The following is a 17,244-nucleotide window of genomic DNA, read 5'->3' as shown; positions in this document are numbered from 1 at the left end:
TTTATTATTAAAAAAAAGATTCACTACTACTAGCTAGCCCTTATTGCTTGCTCATCACAAGGAACACTGTTTCTATAGGAAGAGTTGGATTTTCTCAGGACGTGGCAGTGAGTCACTCAATTGTCAGTAAGCATTTGTCAAGTGCCTACTATATGCCAAGCACTGTGCTAAGCTCTGAAGATACAAAGAATGGCCAATAAACAGTCCTTATTCTCAGGAAGCTGATAGTCTATGGAAGGAATTTATCCCCATAAAAAGTGTCTTGGTATTATATTTATTATATAATACCAATATATAATATTATATATAATATATATTATATGGTATTAATTTTATAATTGTTACTATCCCAAAAAACGTAATGGCCTACCTTGTGAACTTTTAAAGCCCCTCCCTTCCAACTCTAAGATATTATTATTTCATTTTGTGTTTAACCAACAACATAGCAACAAAAAAGGATTTTGGTGAGACTGATGCTTATGGCTGGAGTGGTGGCTATGGCTACCACCAAGGCCAATCTCCTGCTGGCCTCATGATACTCTGTATGAAGATAAAGTAAGCAGCTGCCATCACAATAAATAAAATCACTGATTACTAAAATAAATGAACAAACGAATGAATGAATAGATAAATAAATAGATGAATAAATGAACAAAGAAATGAATAAATAGACAAATAAACAGATAGATGAATGAATGAATAAACGAATGAATGAATGAATGAGCAAATGGACAGACAGAAGTCAAAAGATTTTCTCCACTCCTGGATAATCTTGTGTTATAGGACTGTCCTACGATCCTTTCCCAATAGTACATAAGCATGGAATACTTTATTGAACTGGCCTTGTCATTCCAGCCCTGAAAGAATAAGATAGAGAACAAGCCCACATTTGGATTTGGGGAGGGAGACTATTAAGTACCACTGTGGGGACACGATAAAGGAGAAATAGGCAAGGGAGAGAAATAGGATGCTGTGTTGTGGGAGACATGGTGTAATGTGGGAGGTACCAGCCTTTTATTGTGTTACAGACCCCTCTGGCCACCTGGTGAAACCTTTGGGCCCCACCTCAGAATAATGTCTTTAAATTAATAAAACAAATTATATTGGGTTAAAAAGGAAATGAATTTTATTGAAATGAAGATATATTTTTTTTCTTAACTGAGTTCACAGACCCTGTAAAATCTATCTCCAGTATCTTTGGAGGTCAGTGGACTGCAGGGTAAGAATTCCTATGCATATAATGGTGAACTTGGGAGTCAGAAAGACCTGGGTTCGACTACCACCTCAATCAGACACTTATTAGCTGTATAACCATTGGCAAATCGGGCTTGGGTTCCTCATCTCTTAAAAAAATAAGGTTGGGGGACGGCTAGGTGGTGCAGTGGATAAAGCACCGGCCCTGGATTCAGGAGGACCTGAGTTCAAATCCGGCCTCAGACACTTGACACTTACTAGCTGTGTGACCCTGGGCAAGTCACTTAACCCCCATTGCCCTGCAAAAAAAAAAAAAAAATTGGGTTGGAATAAATGAACTCTTAGGTTCCTTCCAGATCTATACCCTGTTATACACTAGACACTAGACTCTATACCCTGTTAAACACTTAGTGTTATACACTAAGACACTAGTGGGTAGGAGATACCAGCACAGACTCGATCCTTGTTAAAATTTTGCCTAGGAACATCCCTGAGTATTCCACTTCTGAAATTGTGAAACATGATGTAACAAGTGTTAAGTATTTTATTCTATAGGAGAAATTACCTCCAGCTGGGGTTACTAGGACCTTTCCAGGGGCTAGAAATGGTGAACTTCCCTTTTAAAATAGGAATATTTGTAGCCATAGGCTGCTGGTACTAGGTATTGATGAATTGCAAGCAATATTATTATATAACACAAGTATTTTTTTTGGTAAGGTATACTTATGGTCAACACCTTCATGGAGGGCACTAATAGATTGCATAGGTTTGAAAGAATGTTGCTTTAAAGACTAATCATGGGGCAGCTAGGTGGCACAGTGGATAGAGCACTGGCCCAAGAGTCAGGAGTACCTGAGTTCAAATCCGGCCTCAGACACTTAACACTTACTAGCTGTGTGACCCTGGGCAAGTCACTTAACCCCAATTGCCTCACTAAAAAAGAAAAATAAAGACTAATCATGATAGTTGTGTAAGAAATATTTTCCCTTCAGGGAGGTTAATATATTTCTTTTTTTTCCTATTTTTTATTTTTTGAGGTAAGTATTTTTCTATTTTTTAAAAAAAATTTAACCAGGATCAAACAGAACACACAAAAACAAGGGCTCTAATTGTCCTTCAGTTCTAGAAAAGTCTTTTATAAAACATAACTAAGTTAGGGGGCAGCTAGGTGGCACAGTGGATAAAGCACTGGCCCTGGATTCAGGAGGACCTGAGTTCAAATCCAGCTTCAGACACTTGACACTTACTAGCTGTGTGACCTTGGGCAAGTCACTTAACCCTCATTGCCCCGAAGAAAAAAACAAAAAACAAAAAACCCATAACTAAGTTAAAAGCTCTTTCTGTTGTCCTGTGTGGTAGCATACCTGCAGTCCCTGTTGCTGGAGAGACTGAGACTGATCTCTTGAATTCAGGAATTTTAAGCTCCAGTGGGGCTAAGCAAATGAGGTGTCTGTACCAAGTTCAATATCAGTGAGGTAGGCACCCAAGATTAAGGTTCTGCTAATACTTAAGGAGGAATGAACTGATCCAGGTCAAATATTGTTGTTGTTCAGTCATGTCCAACTCTTAGTGACCCTGTTTGGAATTTTCTTGGCAAAGATACTGGAGTGGTTTGCCATTTTCTTCTCCAGTTCATTTTACAGATGAGGAAACTGAGACAGATGGGGTAAAGTGACTTGGCCAGGTTCACATCGGTAGAAAGTGGCAGAGGCCATATCAGAATTCAGGAAAATGCATCTTTCTGACGTCAGGCCTGGCACTCTATCCACCGTGACACCTAGCTACCCAAGGTCAAATATGAAGCAGATCAAAACTTCCATGCCAATTAGGAGTGGGATAAGGCCCGTGAATAGTCACTTCACTTCCAATCTAGGTGAGATAGGAATTTAGTTTCAAAAAAGGAAAATAAAAGCCCTTTATAATGCCACTGTTGAAGTTTTTTGGGTTTTTTTTTTGGCAGGGCAATGAGGGTTAAGTGACTTGCCCAGGGTCACACAGCTAGTAAGTGTCAAGTGTCTGAGGTCAAATTTGAACTCAGGTCCTCCTGAATCCAGGGCCGGTCCTTTATCCACTATGCCACCTAGCTGCTCCCCCCTGTTTTTTTGGTAGACGAAGTTTAATTAAAAAAAAAATACCTACAATCTCAGTAGGCTTCCTGGATTAGGAAGCTTTCTTATAGAAAAGCTTAGCCTCATTCTTACTTCTGGAGGAGACACTACTTCTGTCCATCCTTCATACCTCTGTAATGAAAAAACAAATAAACAAATAGATAAATAAGTGAATGAATGAATGAATGAAGTATGTGTGTATAGACACACACACACACACATACACACAAATAATCCTCCACTCTCTTATTTATTCTCTTGTTTGTCCTGCTTTTGACAAAGCTCCTTTTTCCTGTCTGACTGCTGCTATTTAAGTAGAGAAAGAATTTGCTGCTGCTTCCCAGTGCCATTACCAAGCACCCCTAGAGACAATATTTCTCTACCCCACAGCTTTTATATCTATTACTGATGACTTTGTTACTTCTAAAGCAGACCTAAAACCGATTTATAGTGGCTTTAACTTTGGCTTTTGGATTTATTTACACTGTTCTTCATTGACATCGATAGGGCATTTTTAGATAATAAATATTTTTTGGTAGGTGCTAGGCATTTGGGTGTATTTGTATGGTTTGCTGTTATTTAGATGACTTAATTGTGAAAAAGGTGATACAATGTGAAAAGCGTAATATCTTCTTGGGCTATTAAGAAAATGATTAGCTTGTCATCCCCCACAATAGAATTATATTGTTATTTTATAATTAACCAAGATCTCTTTAAAGTAAATGCTTTCATCACAATTAGTTTGATAATTTATAATTTTTTTCTATTTTAGGATTATACTATTCCTTCTGGAGACACATTAATGATGTCTCCTTTTTGGTTCCATAGAAATCCAAAGTATTTTCCAGAACCCGAATTGTTCAAACCCGTAAGTTACCTTTTTTATTATCTCTTATTGCTTCAGCCATAGTTTCTATCCTGCATTATCCACATGTATGATTGATCCAGGAATTATGTCATGGACTTGCTCTATTATTTCAACTCCCCAGGACATTATAATAAGGTCACTCATCCCACAAAGGTGTTTTTGGAAAATGGTATCAAGCTAGTCAAATAATAGAGATTGGCCATAAAATTAAGAATGGGCAATATGTACAAATTGGAGAGGAGCTTTCCCTAACTCAAAAATGAATATTAACCTATATTTGGGAGTAGAAATGAAAACAGATATACCTAGTTCTGTGTTCTCCAACCTAAATTCTTTAGTCTTTGTGCTTAAGTTGAGTATCAGCATACATAAGTAAACACACTCACAAACACACACAAATTCTATTTGGGAAAATTGTAGTCCAATTAAAAATTCTGCCCTCTCCCCCTCAGAATTGTCTAATTTTAGGTCAGGAAAGAACCTCAAAGTGTCATTTAGTCCATCCCCTGCCTCTCAGGACAACTTGCTTAAATGACATCCAAATTGACTCAGTTCCCTTGACTCAAATTAATTCAAATTTCCTTGTTTTGACCACCTCCACTGTCTTATTTACCAAGCTTATAATGGAGGATGATTTTAGTTTGGGTTCCAAGACTTTATTTTAAATGCTCCTACTTTTATGAGGTTAATTCTTTAGTTGATTTACATTATCATTTACATTTACCACTTAAGAGGATTCTTTTTAAAACCGTTTTTATTTATAAACTTATTCTCTAGAAACATAATTGTGTCTGATATTAATAACAGGTTGGAAAAAATTACTAGCAACACTGCAACTTTATATGCAAGGATTAGCTGTACAAGGTCATTTTTAGCCTGGAGAAATAAAGTTAAGCTTATTTATACAAGGCTGACTTGGAAAAAAATGTTTTCTTCCCACAGGAACGTTGGGAAAAGGCAAATTTAGAGAAGAATGCTTTCTTGGACTGGTTTGTGGCATTTGGAGGAGGAAAGTACCCATGTCCAGGAAGGTCAGTGAGACAGCTGGATTGGATTTATTCAGAAATTATGTTGACAATAACTCAGCTGAGGAGAGCATTTTCTTAATCTTCTTTTACTTGAAGTCTAAATAGATTGTGATTACTTCATTTCTTATGAAAGTGTTTAAAACAACACTTTTGTTTTCTGGCACTGGCCAAAGTTTATTCTGATAAAAGGATCTTATTACTTCTAGTCAGAATTGATGTGCAAGATTCATATACCAGGCTTTCATTCAAAAGGAATTCATTCATTCATTCATCCATCCTTTCATTCATCAAACTTATTAAATACTTATTATGTGTAGTGCACTGTGTTAGGTGTTGAGGGAAATAAAAAGATAAATTAGATTTGGTCTCTTCCTTCAATGACCTTGCAATTCATTAATAAGTTTAGCTATACTTTTTTTTAAAGGAAAGAGAAGAATCTTTCCGTAAACATGAGATTATCTCAGAGATTTTTCCAAGATCACTGAACATTTCAGCTTGGTGAATCTCTTTTGACTCCTTTTTTTGTAACAAAATTAGTTCAGTCTCTAGAGCTCCTCTTCATTGAAGTACATTATTGATGGTCTAGGACCTCACTTAATGACCTTGAAATAGTAAAACAATGTAGCCAGAGAATTTAGCACAGATTTTCAAATCATATATTTAAATCAAAATGTTTTTTAAAAAAGGAACAATATCATGCAAAGAATTGATGATAATATTATATTGTACTCAAAATAAGTAGCCTTTTGGTTTTCCTTTCCTCACTCTCAACACCCAATAATGAATGTGAAAATAAAAGACAAAAACAGAGACTCTGGTCACATGGAACCTGCTTCATTGGGTACCTCATGTTATTCCCACTGTGGTCATAGCAATCCTTAAAGTTTTCACAATTTGGTTTGGGTTTTCCACAAACCTCAAAGTAGACTTTTTCCCATTGCTTAACTCATTCTCCTCTTTCTGGATATTTTTAATTAATAACAAGTGAAAACTCCTTGACAATTTCTTTGGCTGGAAAATGGGACATTTGACTAAAGATCAAAATACCCAATCCTCACTTTTAAATTACACATGAAATTGTCCAATGTCCAATAACTATCAATAAATTAGTAGACTGCTGTTTATTTATAACTTAAGATCTGATTAGGTACCATTAGCACATCAAAATGATATTTTTGGAGACTGACAAAGTTGTAATTATTGTCAGATTGCCTGAATTTGTCAATATATCATAATGTAGAAAGAGCTGAGGCAACTTGACTCAGTAGCAGTAGGGACAAGGTACCTTAATGGTAAAGGAACCCTAAATTCTGCAAGTTCAAGAGTGGCTGTTACTTTGAGTAAAGTGGTGACAATTCATGTGTTTTTGCAGTTCAAGATTTCATGAAGTGAAAGGATAGCCCTGTAAGACTACTATCCACTTACACTTTAAATAACCAACCCATGGGAGAATTCATTCTTGGAGACAGGCAAAGAAAATTAAACTTGTTTAGGAAAGAAAGTGACCTCACTTGGACTAAGTATGGAAAGACAAATCTTTCCACTAAATATGCAAAACAAACTACCCCTTCTTATAATCTCCAGAAAATTGTACCCATTTGTCTTTTGTCCATTAGAAGCTGATTCATTATCTCACGCACAAAATACTTAGTGAGTCAGAAGATACTGCCTATGGTATATCCGGCAAGCAAATTTTGCTCTGAAAAGTACTGATATGGACTTGCAGCTGTTGTAAGTTGGGCACCAGGGCACAGTGGGAGTAAGAATGATTTTCATAAGCTTGCTTAGAAATGTTTGTCAGATAAAAACCTTGTTATTTTTCCAGTGTGCTGGGAGCCAAGGATTTGAATTTAAGTGCTAACAGGAACTTTGAAAATAAGTTTTGGTCAAAAAGAGAGACTGCTCTCTTCCTTCATTCTCTTCAAAGAAGAGTACCCAGACACACTCTCGAAGTGACTCTTTCCAAAAAGAGAATGATGTGATTTTCTCCCTTTGCAAGAAGAAAGGAGCAGAACTAAGAATCAAACTTCTTGAAATGAGAATAGAAAATAATGACAAGGTTTTGTTGACAACTTCCATAGGCATATAGAAAGAGGGAGACCTGGTACATTTACAATAATACTTGGACATTTAGAAAAAAAAAGAAAATGTTATGATCCATTTTTTAAAAATTAAGTATTTATTTTCTCTCCTACCTACCCTTCCCAATTTAAAAGAAAAACAAAACCCTTATAACACATACACATACACATACACACATATGTATACACATATGAACACACATATATACATGTACGTGCATTTTCTATATGTGTATTTAAGTATGTATGTATATATTCACATACATATACATAGTCAAGCAAAACAAATTTCCACATTGGCCATGTCCAGAATCATGTCTTATTCTACACACTGAATCCATATTCTCTGTTAGGGCATAAGTAGTGGCATGAATCAGTCCCCTGGAATCATGATTGGTCATCATATTGATCAGAATCCTTAAGTCTTTCAAAGGCGTTTGTCTTTACAGCATCTTTATTCCATAAGTTGTTCTCTTGGTTCTGCTCAGTTCACTCTGCATCAGTTCATACAAGTTTTCCCAGGTTTCTCTGAACCTATTCCTTTCACCATTTCTTATAGCACAATAAAATTTGGGGTGGCTAGGTGGCGCAGTGGATAAAGCATCGGCCCTGGATTCAGGAGTACCTGAGTTCAAATCTAGCCTCAGACACTTGACACTTACCAGCTGTGTGACCTGGGCAAGTCACTTAACCCCCATTGCCCTGCAAAAAAATAAAGTAAAATAAAATAAAACCTCATTGCATTCATGTACCATAATCTATTTGGCACTTCCTCAATTGATGGACACTACTTTAATTTCCAGTTCTTTGCTACCATAAAACAGCTTCTATAAAAACATTTTGACATATACATCCTTTTCCTCTTTCTTTGATCTCTTTGGAGTTTAGACCTAGTAGCAATACTGCTGGGTCAAAGAGTATGGACTGTTTAATAGCTTTTTGGGCATAGTTCCAAATGGTCCTTGAGAATGGCTTCATTAACAATGTATTGATGGGGGGCGGCTAGGTGGCGCAGTGGATAAAGCACCGGCCCTGGATTCAGGAGTACCTGAGTTCAAATCCAGCCTCAGACACTTGACACTTACTAGCTGTGTGACCCTGGGCAAGTCACTTAACCCCCATTGCCCTGCAAAAAAAAAAAAAAAAACCCAAAAAAACCCAATGTATTGATGGGAGAATTTTCCTGCTACTCCTCCAACATTTGTCTTTCTGTTTTTGCCATATATGCTCATTGAATTTGGTGGGTTTGAGGGAGGTTGCTTTAATTTGCCTTTTGCTAATTAGTATTGATTTTGAGTATTTTTTTCATACTGATAGTATGGATGTCTTCCTTTGAGAACTACCTGTTATAGCCTTTAAGCATTGACCAAATGGGGAATGGCCCTTGTTCTTAATAAATTTTAATCTTTTTTTGTATATCATGGAAATAAGGCCTCTACATTATGACCCATTTGTATAGGCTTTCAACTTCTCATACCTACCAAGAGTTGTATAATGTTTATTTTTCCTTTTATGCTCAATTAATCCAGATGCTATGCCACTGAATGGAGGAGTGAGAAGGGAACAAGCATTATATTAAGGATCTACTACATGCCAGGTCTTGTGCTAAGCATTTTCTAAATATTATCTTCTTTGATCTTCATAACAATCCTGTGTAGTAAGTGCCTTTATGATTTGAGGAAGTTGAGACAGAAAGAAATAGAATGACTTGTATAAGGTCATATATTTAGTAAGTACTTATGGACAGAGTTGAACTCTGATCTTCCTTATCCAGACACAGCACTTTATCCACTGAACCATGTAGCTCCTGTGCAATTATTTTGTATTCATCTGTAGTTACTTGGGCTTGTTTCTATTAGTCTTATGCACCTTTGAAAAAATCCGTTTAGGTCATAGTGATCCCTGACAAGCTAAACCAATCTTTCTGCATAGGCCCAACTTTTTTTTTTTTATCAGAACAATGTATACTTGTGTCTTCAAAACTCCATTCTTGAGAACTTCTCATACCTTTAAAAATGTTAGACTGGGGGGCAGCTAGGTGGCACAGTGGATAAAGCACCGGCTCAGAATTCAGGAAGACCTGAGTTCAAATCTGGTCTCAGACACTTGACACTTACTACCTCTGTGACCCTGGGCAAGTCACTTAACCCTCATTGCCCCGCTCCCCCAAAAATGTTAGACTGTTAGATCCCATTCGTCCTTTCTCTAAACCATTTGGAAACTACTTTTCCCAAATCTAGAGTACACATCAAGCTTTCCATTCCTCTGTATTGAATTCCATTTTGAAGTTGTCCCTTACTGTTGATTTTCACTGTTTTCACCTCTAGATGAATAAACTTAGGCCCATGAAGTTTAATTGGTTTGTCTAAGTCCACCTAGATAATTATCAGAAGAACCAGAACTACAACCCAGGGATCTTGACTTATTCCAATCTTCTCTCCAATACCCCATACTATCCCAACACATCCTGAGCATTTCTGTATTCAAACCCTTGCTCATACTGTTCCTTATAACTCAAATGTCCTTCCATCTCTACTTGTTGCAATCCCATCCATCATTCAGGATCTAACTTAAGTGCCTCTCCCTCCATGAAACTATAGACTACCTCCTCCATCAAAAAACAAAACAAAACACACTCTAGAAGTTATTTCTCTACCTTAATACGACATGACATTTTGTGCTTTCTCTAGAATCTTAGAATTTTAGAGATTTTGGAAATAGTCTATTCTAGCCTCTTTACTTCATAGAATCTGAAACCAAGGCTGAAAGAAATTAAGTTATATTTTTTAGCTGACCTAGCTAGTTAGTGGAGGGGCCAGAACTAGAATCCAGGTCACCTTACTTATGCAGAAAAAAGATATCGCATTGTTATTATAACTATTTCTATATACATGTTATATTTAATGACAGGAAATTACCTTATTTGTCTTTATATCTGTTACAACATTTAGCACAATGCCTTGTACTTAGTAGGAATGCAGTAAGTATTTATTGAATTGAATCCATTAAAGATTAGTGATTCACTTAAACTCACTAAAGAATGACATAAAATGCACTGATCTATCCTATACCTGAAGAGGAATCTCCTTGACAATATTCCAGAAAAGTCCTCCTCTAGCCTCTGCTTGTGGATTTCTAAGAAGGAGAATCCCACCATCTTGAGAGGTAGTCCATTCTGCTTTGGGATATCTCAATTAGTTGGAAGTGTTTCTTTACATCTACCTAAACTGGCTGCTCTTCAATATCTACCCATTGTGCTCTGGACTCAATGAGAAAAAATCTATTCCTTCTTCTCTGTTAGCCTTTCATATACTTGAAGAAAGCTATCTCATGTAAGACTTCTGTCCTATAGCTTAAATATCTCTGGTTCCTTCAGCCAATCTTCATATGGCATATTCCCTTATCATCTTGGTCACCCTACTCTAGATGCATTCTAGCTTGTCAATGTCCTTTCTAAAATGTGGAACCCATATCTGAATATAATACTCCATATATTGTCTGGCCAGGGTAGAATGCATCATATTCCTCATTCTGGACACCATAGTTGTCTTAACACTGTTAGTGTTAAGATGTTTCAGCTGTGACCCCATTTGGGGTTTTCTTGGCAAATACGCTAGAGTGGTTTTCCATTTCATTCTCCAGGTCATTTGGCAGACGAGGAAACTGAGGCAAACAGGGTTAAGTGACTTGTCCAGGGTCACCCAGCTAGTAATTGTCTGAGGCCAGATTTGAACTCAGGAAGATGAGTCTTCCTCACTCTAGGCCTGGGGCTCTATCCACCGTCCCACCTACATGCCTATTTCTTCATACCTCCTAAGAACAATTTCACTTTTTGCCTGCTGTTTCATATTGATGACATTGAATTTAGAATCTATTAATATTGCCACATCTTTTTCTCATAGATTGTTGTCTACCCATGTCTCCTTTACATTGTTTTTCTGAAGTTAACTCCTTGAATTCAGCTGTATCCTTGTCAGATTTTATCTTATTAGCTTCCTCACTTCTACTATCACCACCTCCACTACCATCACCACCACTTCAGTGTTCTGGTATAGAGCAGTCAGTAAAAACATTAATTAGACAATACAATTAATTAGATAATTAATTAGCCAAGTAAATATTTATTATTAGATATTAGATTATTATTAATCATTACTGAATTTTATTTAGTCCAGTTCCCCACACAATTGCAGATATCAGTTCTACAGCATCCCTAGCAGATGATTTTTTCATTCATTGTTTGAATGCTTGAATATCATGAGATCAATACCTAAAAAGGCAGCCTGTTCCATTCTTCTCTTCTATTTCCTTCCTCCTCTCTGTGATCACTGTATAGTATATAACTGTAAAAATCTTATATTATATATAGACATGTAAATTTTAATCACACAGATCTTCCTTTGACTTCTTTTTTTGTTTGTTTTGTTTTGTTTTGCGGGGCAATGGGAGTTAAGTGACTCGCCCAGGGTCACACAGCTGGTAAGTGTCAAGTGTCTGAGGCCGGATTTGAACTCAGGTACTCCTGAATCCAGGGCTGGTGCTTTATCCACTTCCTTTGACTTCTTTACCAGAATATAAACTTTTACTTTCCAAAATAATATTTTTTCTAGGTTACTTCCTTTAATTAGCCCCATAGTGGTTTTTTGGTTTGTTTGTTTTTTAAGTGAGGCAATTGGGGTTAAGTGACTTGCCCAGGGTCACACAGCTAGTAAGTGTTAAGTGTCTGAGGCCAGATTTGAACTCAGGTACTCCTGACTCCAGGGTCAGTACTCTATCCCCTGAGCCATCTAGCTGCCCGTCCCCCCCCCCATAGTGTTTTATAAAAGATGGAGACAATCTAGAAGTGTGTCCAAATCAAAAGGGTTGGGAAAAGATTTTTCAAAACACTTCTGGATTGGCAGTGCAGAGTAAACAAAAGTGTGCTGAGAGTGGGGCCAAGTCCTAGCTCTGACATTTAATAGTGGTTTGACCTTGTACAAACCACTCTCTGAGCCTCTGAGGTTAAATAATATATTGCCTACTTCACTGGGTTGTTGTGAAAAAACATCACACAACATAAATGTGAGCTATAATTCTTCTTCCTTTCTTCCAGTCAAATACTCTTACCTAGCCCACTCTGCTTGCAACCATGAAACTGATTTGTTTTCTTAAATGATTTGTGGAAGGAGGGAAGGTGTCACTTCCCCTTTAACTATAATAGTTATGTCCCAATATATAATGTTTGTGATAAATATGCATGTACACTGCCTCCTCTGAACTCCAGGAAGAGATGATTCTATTTTCATAAGCTGCAGCTGTTGGCAACTAGGAATTTTGCCTCAGGGTTTCTGCTCTTGGCAGCATCGGGAAGCTTTCCAAAGGATGTCATGTTTGCCAGCAGAAGCAGAAAAAAAAAATGATCATGGGATCACACAGGGGTAAGAGGTGGATGATGGTGGGGGGAGTATGTGAGAGAAATATTTTTTCTTTATTTTCTTTTCAAAAGGGAGAGCTGAGATTCAATCTCGAATTAAAATTATCTAAAACCAAAATAATTATTCTAGGCTTATTTTCCATGCCTGTCCCACGTGAACATCCTCAAGCCACATTATGCAACTCACTGTCCCCTTCCTTTGATCATGAAAAAAATAAGGTGATCCATGGTGACTTCCCTCTCCCCATCAATTCCACATTGCAAATCACCTCAGCTTTCTGTCTTAGGCTTTCCTGCTTTGCTCAGGATCCAGAAGATGAGGCAGACCTTTTCCTTGGCAAGAGCAATGGCTTAAATGGTGCCCTTGATCCTATCCCCTCCCATCTCTCCCAGGAGCTTTCCCTTGTAATCAAGCCCTCTTTCTCTCTAATTTTCTTCCTTTCTTTTCCCACTGGCACCTTCTCTGCTGTTTTCAAGCATGTCTAGATCCCTCCAACCTTAAAAAAACAAACAAAAAACCCTTGACTTGACACATCCTCTCAAACTGTTGCCCTGTATTCAAACTTCTAGCTACTTTCTTACCTCCTACTTCAACTCTCATCTCTCTATAGTGTTTGTATTTAGCCATTTTCAGTCCTGTCTGAATCTTTGGGACCCCAATGGGGTTGTCTTGGTAGTAATACTGAAATGGTTTGCCATTTTCTTCTCCAGCTCATTTTACAGATGAGGAAATTGAAGCAAAAAATTAAGTGACTTGCTCAGGGTCACATGACGAGTGTCTGAGGTCAGATTTGAACTCAGAAAGATGATGCCAGGCCTGGTATTTGGTACACTATGGTGCCACCTAGCTACTTCTCTCTATTAATGACTCGTAAATCTGCATATTTACCCATCATCTCTATCCTAAGTTCAAGTTCTACACCTCCAACTGATATTTGAATGTCTCCACCTTGATGTAGGCATCTAAAACTCATTGGATTAAAAACAATCCTCATGATGGTTCCCTTTAAACCGACCCCATAACTGTGATGCTCTCTATCACCACCTCTTCTTGAAAGCCCTAGTCCTTCCCAGGGTCAGCTCAAGAATCACCTCTTTTTTGCGGGGCAATGGGGGTTAAGTGACTTGCCCAGGGTCACACAGCTAGTAAGTGTCAAGTGTCTGAGGCCAGATTTGAACTCAGGTACTCCTGAATCCAGGGCCAGTGGTATATCCACTGTGCCACTTAGCTGCCCCCAAGGACTACCTCTTTTTATAAAATACATTTTCTATTTTTCCCCAATTACATGTTAAAACAATTTTTAACATTTGTTTTTTTCTAAAGTTTTAAGTTCCAAATTCTATCTCTCCCTTCCTTCTGCACTCCCTGACATAGTAAGCAATCAGATACATGTGCAATCATGTAATACATTTCCATATCAGTCATTTTTTGCAAGAAGCCTTGAATAAAAGAAAAAGAATGTAAGAAAGAAAGTGAAAAACAGCATGCTTCAGTCTGTATTCAAACAATATCCTTTCTTTCTCTGGAGGCAAATAGTGTGCTTCATCATTGGTTTTGGGGGGATTGTCTTAGATCATTGTATTGCTGAGAATAGCTAAGTCATCCACAATTCTTCATTGAGAAATATTGCTGTTACTGTGTACAATGTTCTGGTTCTGTTCACTTTACTTTGTATCAGTTCCTGTAAATCTTTCCAGGTTTTTCTGGAATCATCCTGCTTGTCATTTCTTACAGCATCATAGTATTCCATTGTAATCATATACCACAGCTTGTTTGGCCATTCCCCAATTGATGGGCATCCCTTTGATTTCCACTTCTTAGCCTCACAAAAAGGGCTGCTATAAATATTTTTTTACAAATAGGACTTTTTCTTTTTGGGGGGATGTCTTTGGGATATAGATCTAGCAGTGGTATTGCTGGATCAAAAGGTATGCAGTTTTATAGCCCTTTGGGTATAGTTCCAAATTGCTCTCTGGAATGGTTGAATGAGTTCACAGCTCCATTGACAACATACCACCTCTTTTAAGAAGCCTTATGAATGTCTCCCTACTGTATTTTTATATGGTATATATCCTGTGTTCAGACTTGTTGCTGATCTGCATTTATTAAGGGGATTTTCTGAAAGGTCTGGACAAAAACAGATCCCGTTTTTCATTCATATATGGATGTGTTTAATTTGTAATGTAAGCTCTTTGAGGGAGGGAATGGTCTTGTTTTGATATTTGTATCTTCAGTGCTCTGTGCAGTGGCTAGAATATGCATGCTTAATAAATGCCTGTTAGTTATCTCAGTACTACTTTTCCTTCAAGGGATAGCCCAAGTCCTATATCCTAAGTAAAGCCTTGTCTGACTGCCATAGTCTTCAGTAACCTATCCCTTCTCTAAACTTCATAATTTATCTTCTCTACTACTCATTTCACATTTAGCACATGGTGACTTGACTCTCAAAGAATGCAGTGTAATGTTCAGTCATTCAGAAAATGCTTATTAGGTGCCTACTATGTGCAAGACACTTTGCTGGTCGCTAATAATGCAAAGAGGAAAAATGACCAAATCCCTGCACTCAAGGTTTTTAAATTATTCTGTGGAGATAAATTAAAAAAAACATGTATAGATAAATAAATACACATGAGAAAGTGTTGGGGCAAAGGAGAAAGCCACGCTCCCCACTTTGGAAAAGGGAAGGAGAGATAGAACATTTTCACCATAGAGGAGATACTACCTAAGCTTAGCCTTGCAGAAGAATTCTGAAAGGCAGAGGCAATGTGTGAGAGCAGTCCAACCATGTGGGAAGACCTGAAGGCAAGAGATGGCATATGGGGTTTAAGGAACAGTTAGTATTCTAATTTATAACAGAGGACACAAAGGGGAGTGATGTGAAACAAGTAAGAACAGGCAGGATAGAGTCATATTGTGTAGGTGCTTATGTGTCAATCAAGAGTTTGTATTTTTTATCATAAAAGTATTTTATTATTTTCTAGTTACATATAGAAATAGTTTTCAACATTTGTTTTTATAAGGTTTCTAGTTTCAAATTTTTCTCCCTCCCCCCCTCCTCCTGCCCCCTTCCCCAAGACAGCAAGCAATCTGATATAGGTTATACATGTACAATCAAATTAAACATATTTCTGCATTAGTCATGCTGTGAAAGACGAGTCAGAGCAAAAGGGGAAAACCTCAAAAAAGAAAAAAAAAGGTTCAATCTTCATCTAGATTACATAGTTCTTTTGTTTCTGGATTTGGAGAGGATTTTCCATCATGAGTTCTTTGGAACTATCTTGTACCATTGTATTGCTGAGAAGAATCAAGTCTATCACAGTTGATCAATGCATGATGTTGTTGACACTGTGTACAATGTTCTCCTGGATCTGCTCATCTCAAGAGTTTGTATTTTATTGTAAAGGGAATAAAGAGTGACTCTTTTAAAAGAGTGATAGGGTCTGATCTGTGTGTTAAGATTACTTTGATGGGGGATAGATTGAAGAGAGGGAAAAACATTAGATAGTGAAATCAGGGTGCATTATAGTAATCTGGGTGAGAAGTAAGGAGGGCCTTTACCAGGCTGGTGACAATTTCATTGGCTCTTCTTGTAGTCTGCCATCTTTGCTCTGGCCTCATTCCCTCCTCTCCATATTCTTCACCTCATAGTTAACCAGTTCAACAAAGCATTGCCCTTCACCCTAGAATCCTTGCCTCTATATGTTTCTTTTGTTCATATCTTGCTAAGCTTTAGCTCTCTACTACCCCTACCAGATGGAATCCCTGAAAGGGATAGATGTGAGAAATATTGTGATGGTAGAATCAACAGGACTTAATACCTGATTGGATGTACAAAGTTGAAGAAGAGGGAAGACCCAGAGATAAAAATCAAGGGTTTTTTGGGTTTTTTTAATAGAATTTTATTTTCCAAAATATTTGTAAAAACAAAATTTTAACATCAATTTTTTAAACACTTTGTGTTCCAACTTCTCTTCCCCCCCTCCATTCACACCCCCACCCACAAGAACTCAAGCAATTCAAAATAAGTTATACATGAGTAGTCATGGAAAAATTCCCATATTAGCTAGTTGTGAGAGAAAACAGTCAAAGAACTGATAGTATCTGAAAACAGATGAAAACACATTTTAAAATTTATTTTTCTTTTCCTCTTTGACAAAATCAAGTTTTTATGCTTAGATGACCAGGAAGTACTAGGATGCTAACATCAATAGAAAGAGCAAAATTAGGAGAAGGGGCAGGATGAGAAGGGAAGCTATTCATTTCAATGTTGGATATGTTGAGTATGAGAGACTGGCAAGAAATTCAGGTGGAAGAATTTGGACCAAGAGGACCAGTGAATTTTTTTACATCTGTCTTTGTATCCCCAGAACTTAGAAGAGTTTTAACCCATGTCTGACACTTAATAAATGTTCATTTATTTATTGATTACAGGATAGTCAGCATAAGTTTATAAGGGTGAAGGCAGGTAGAGTGCAAGTTAGGTAGAATGGAAAACTGTGAACCAAGTACTGAACTCATTAAGGGAGGAGAGAAGTCAATAGGTGATAGGAA

General features: G+C 37.3%; 1 protein-coding gene across 1 annotated transcript in view; it reads left to right on the top strand.

Annotated features, from left to right (window-relative positions):
- Positions 1-17,244, top strand: part of LOC122726734 (24-hydroxycholesterol 7-alpha-hydroxylase) — a 121,174-nt gene that overhangs the window by 91,680 nt on the left and 12,250 nt on the right. Inside the window, exons 9-10 of the mRNA XM_043964641.1 lie at positions 4,075-4,170; positions 5,113-5,201. Coding sequence (XP_043820576.1) covers positions 4,075-4,170; positions 5,113-5,201 — 185 coding nt within the window. The remainder of the gene's footprint in view (positions 1-4,074; positions 4,171-5,112; positions 5,202-17,244) is intronic.

The sequence above is a fragment of the Dromiciops gliroides genome, chromosome 4 (assembly GCF_019393635.1).
Source record: "Dromiciops gliroides isolate mDroGli1 chromosome 4, mDroGli1.pri, whole genome shotgun sequence".
Classification (NCBI taxonomy): domain Eukaryota; kingdom Metazoa; phylum Chordata; class Mammalia; order Microbiotheria; family Microbiotheriidae; genus Dromiciops; species Dromiciops gliroides.
Note: the sequence above shows the minus strand (reverse complement) of the source record. Positions and strands in the feature narration are given on the sequence as shown.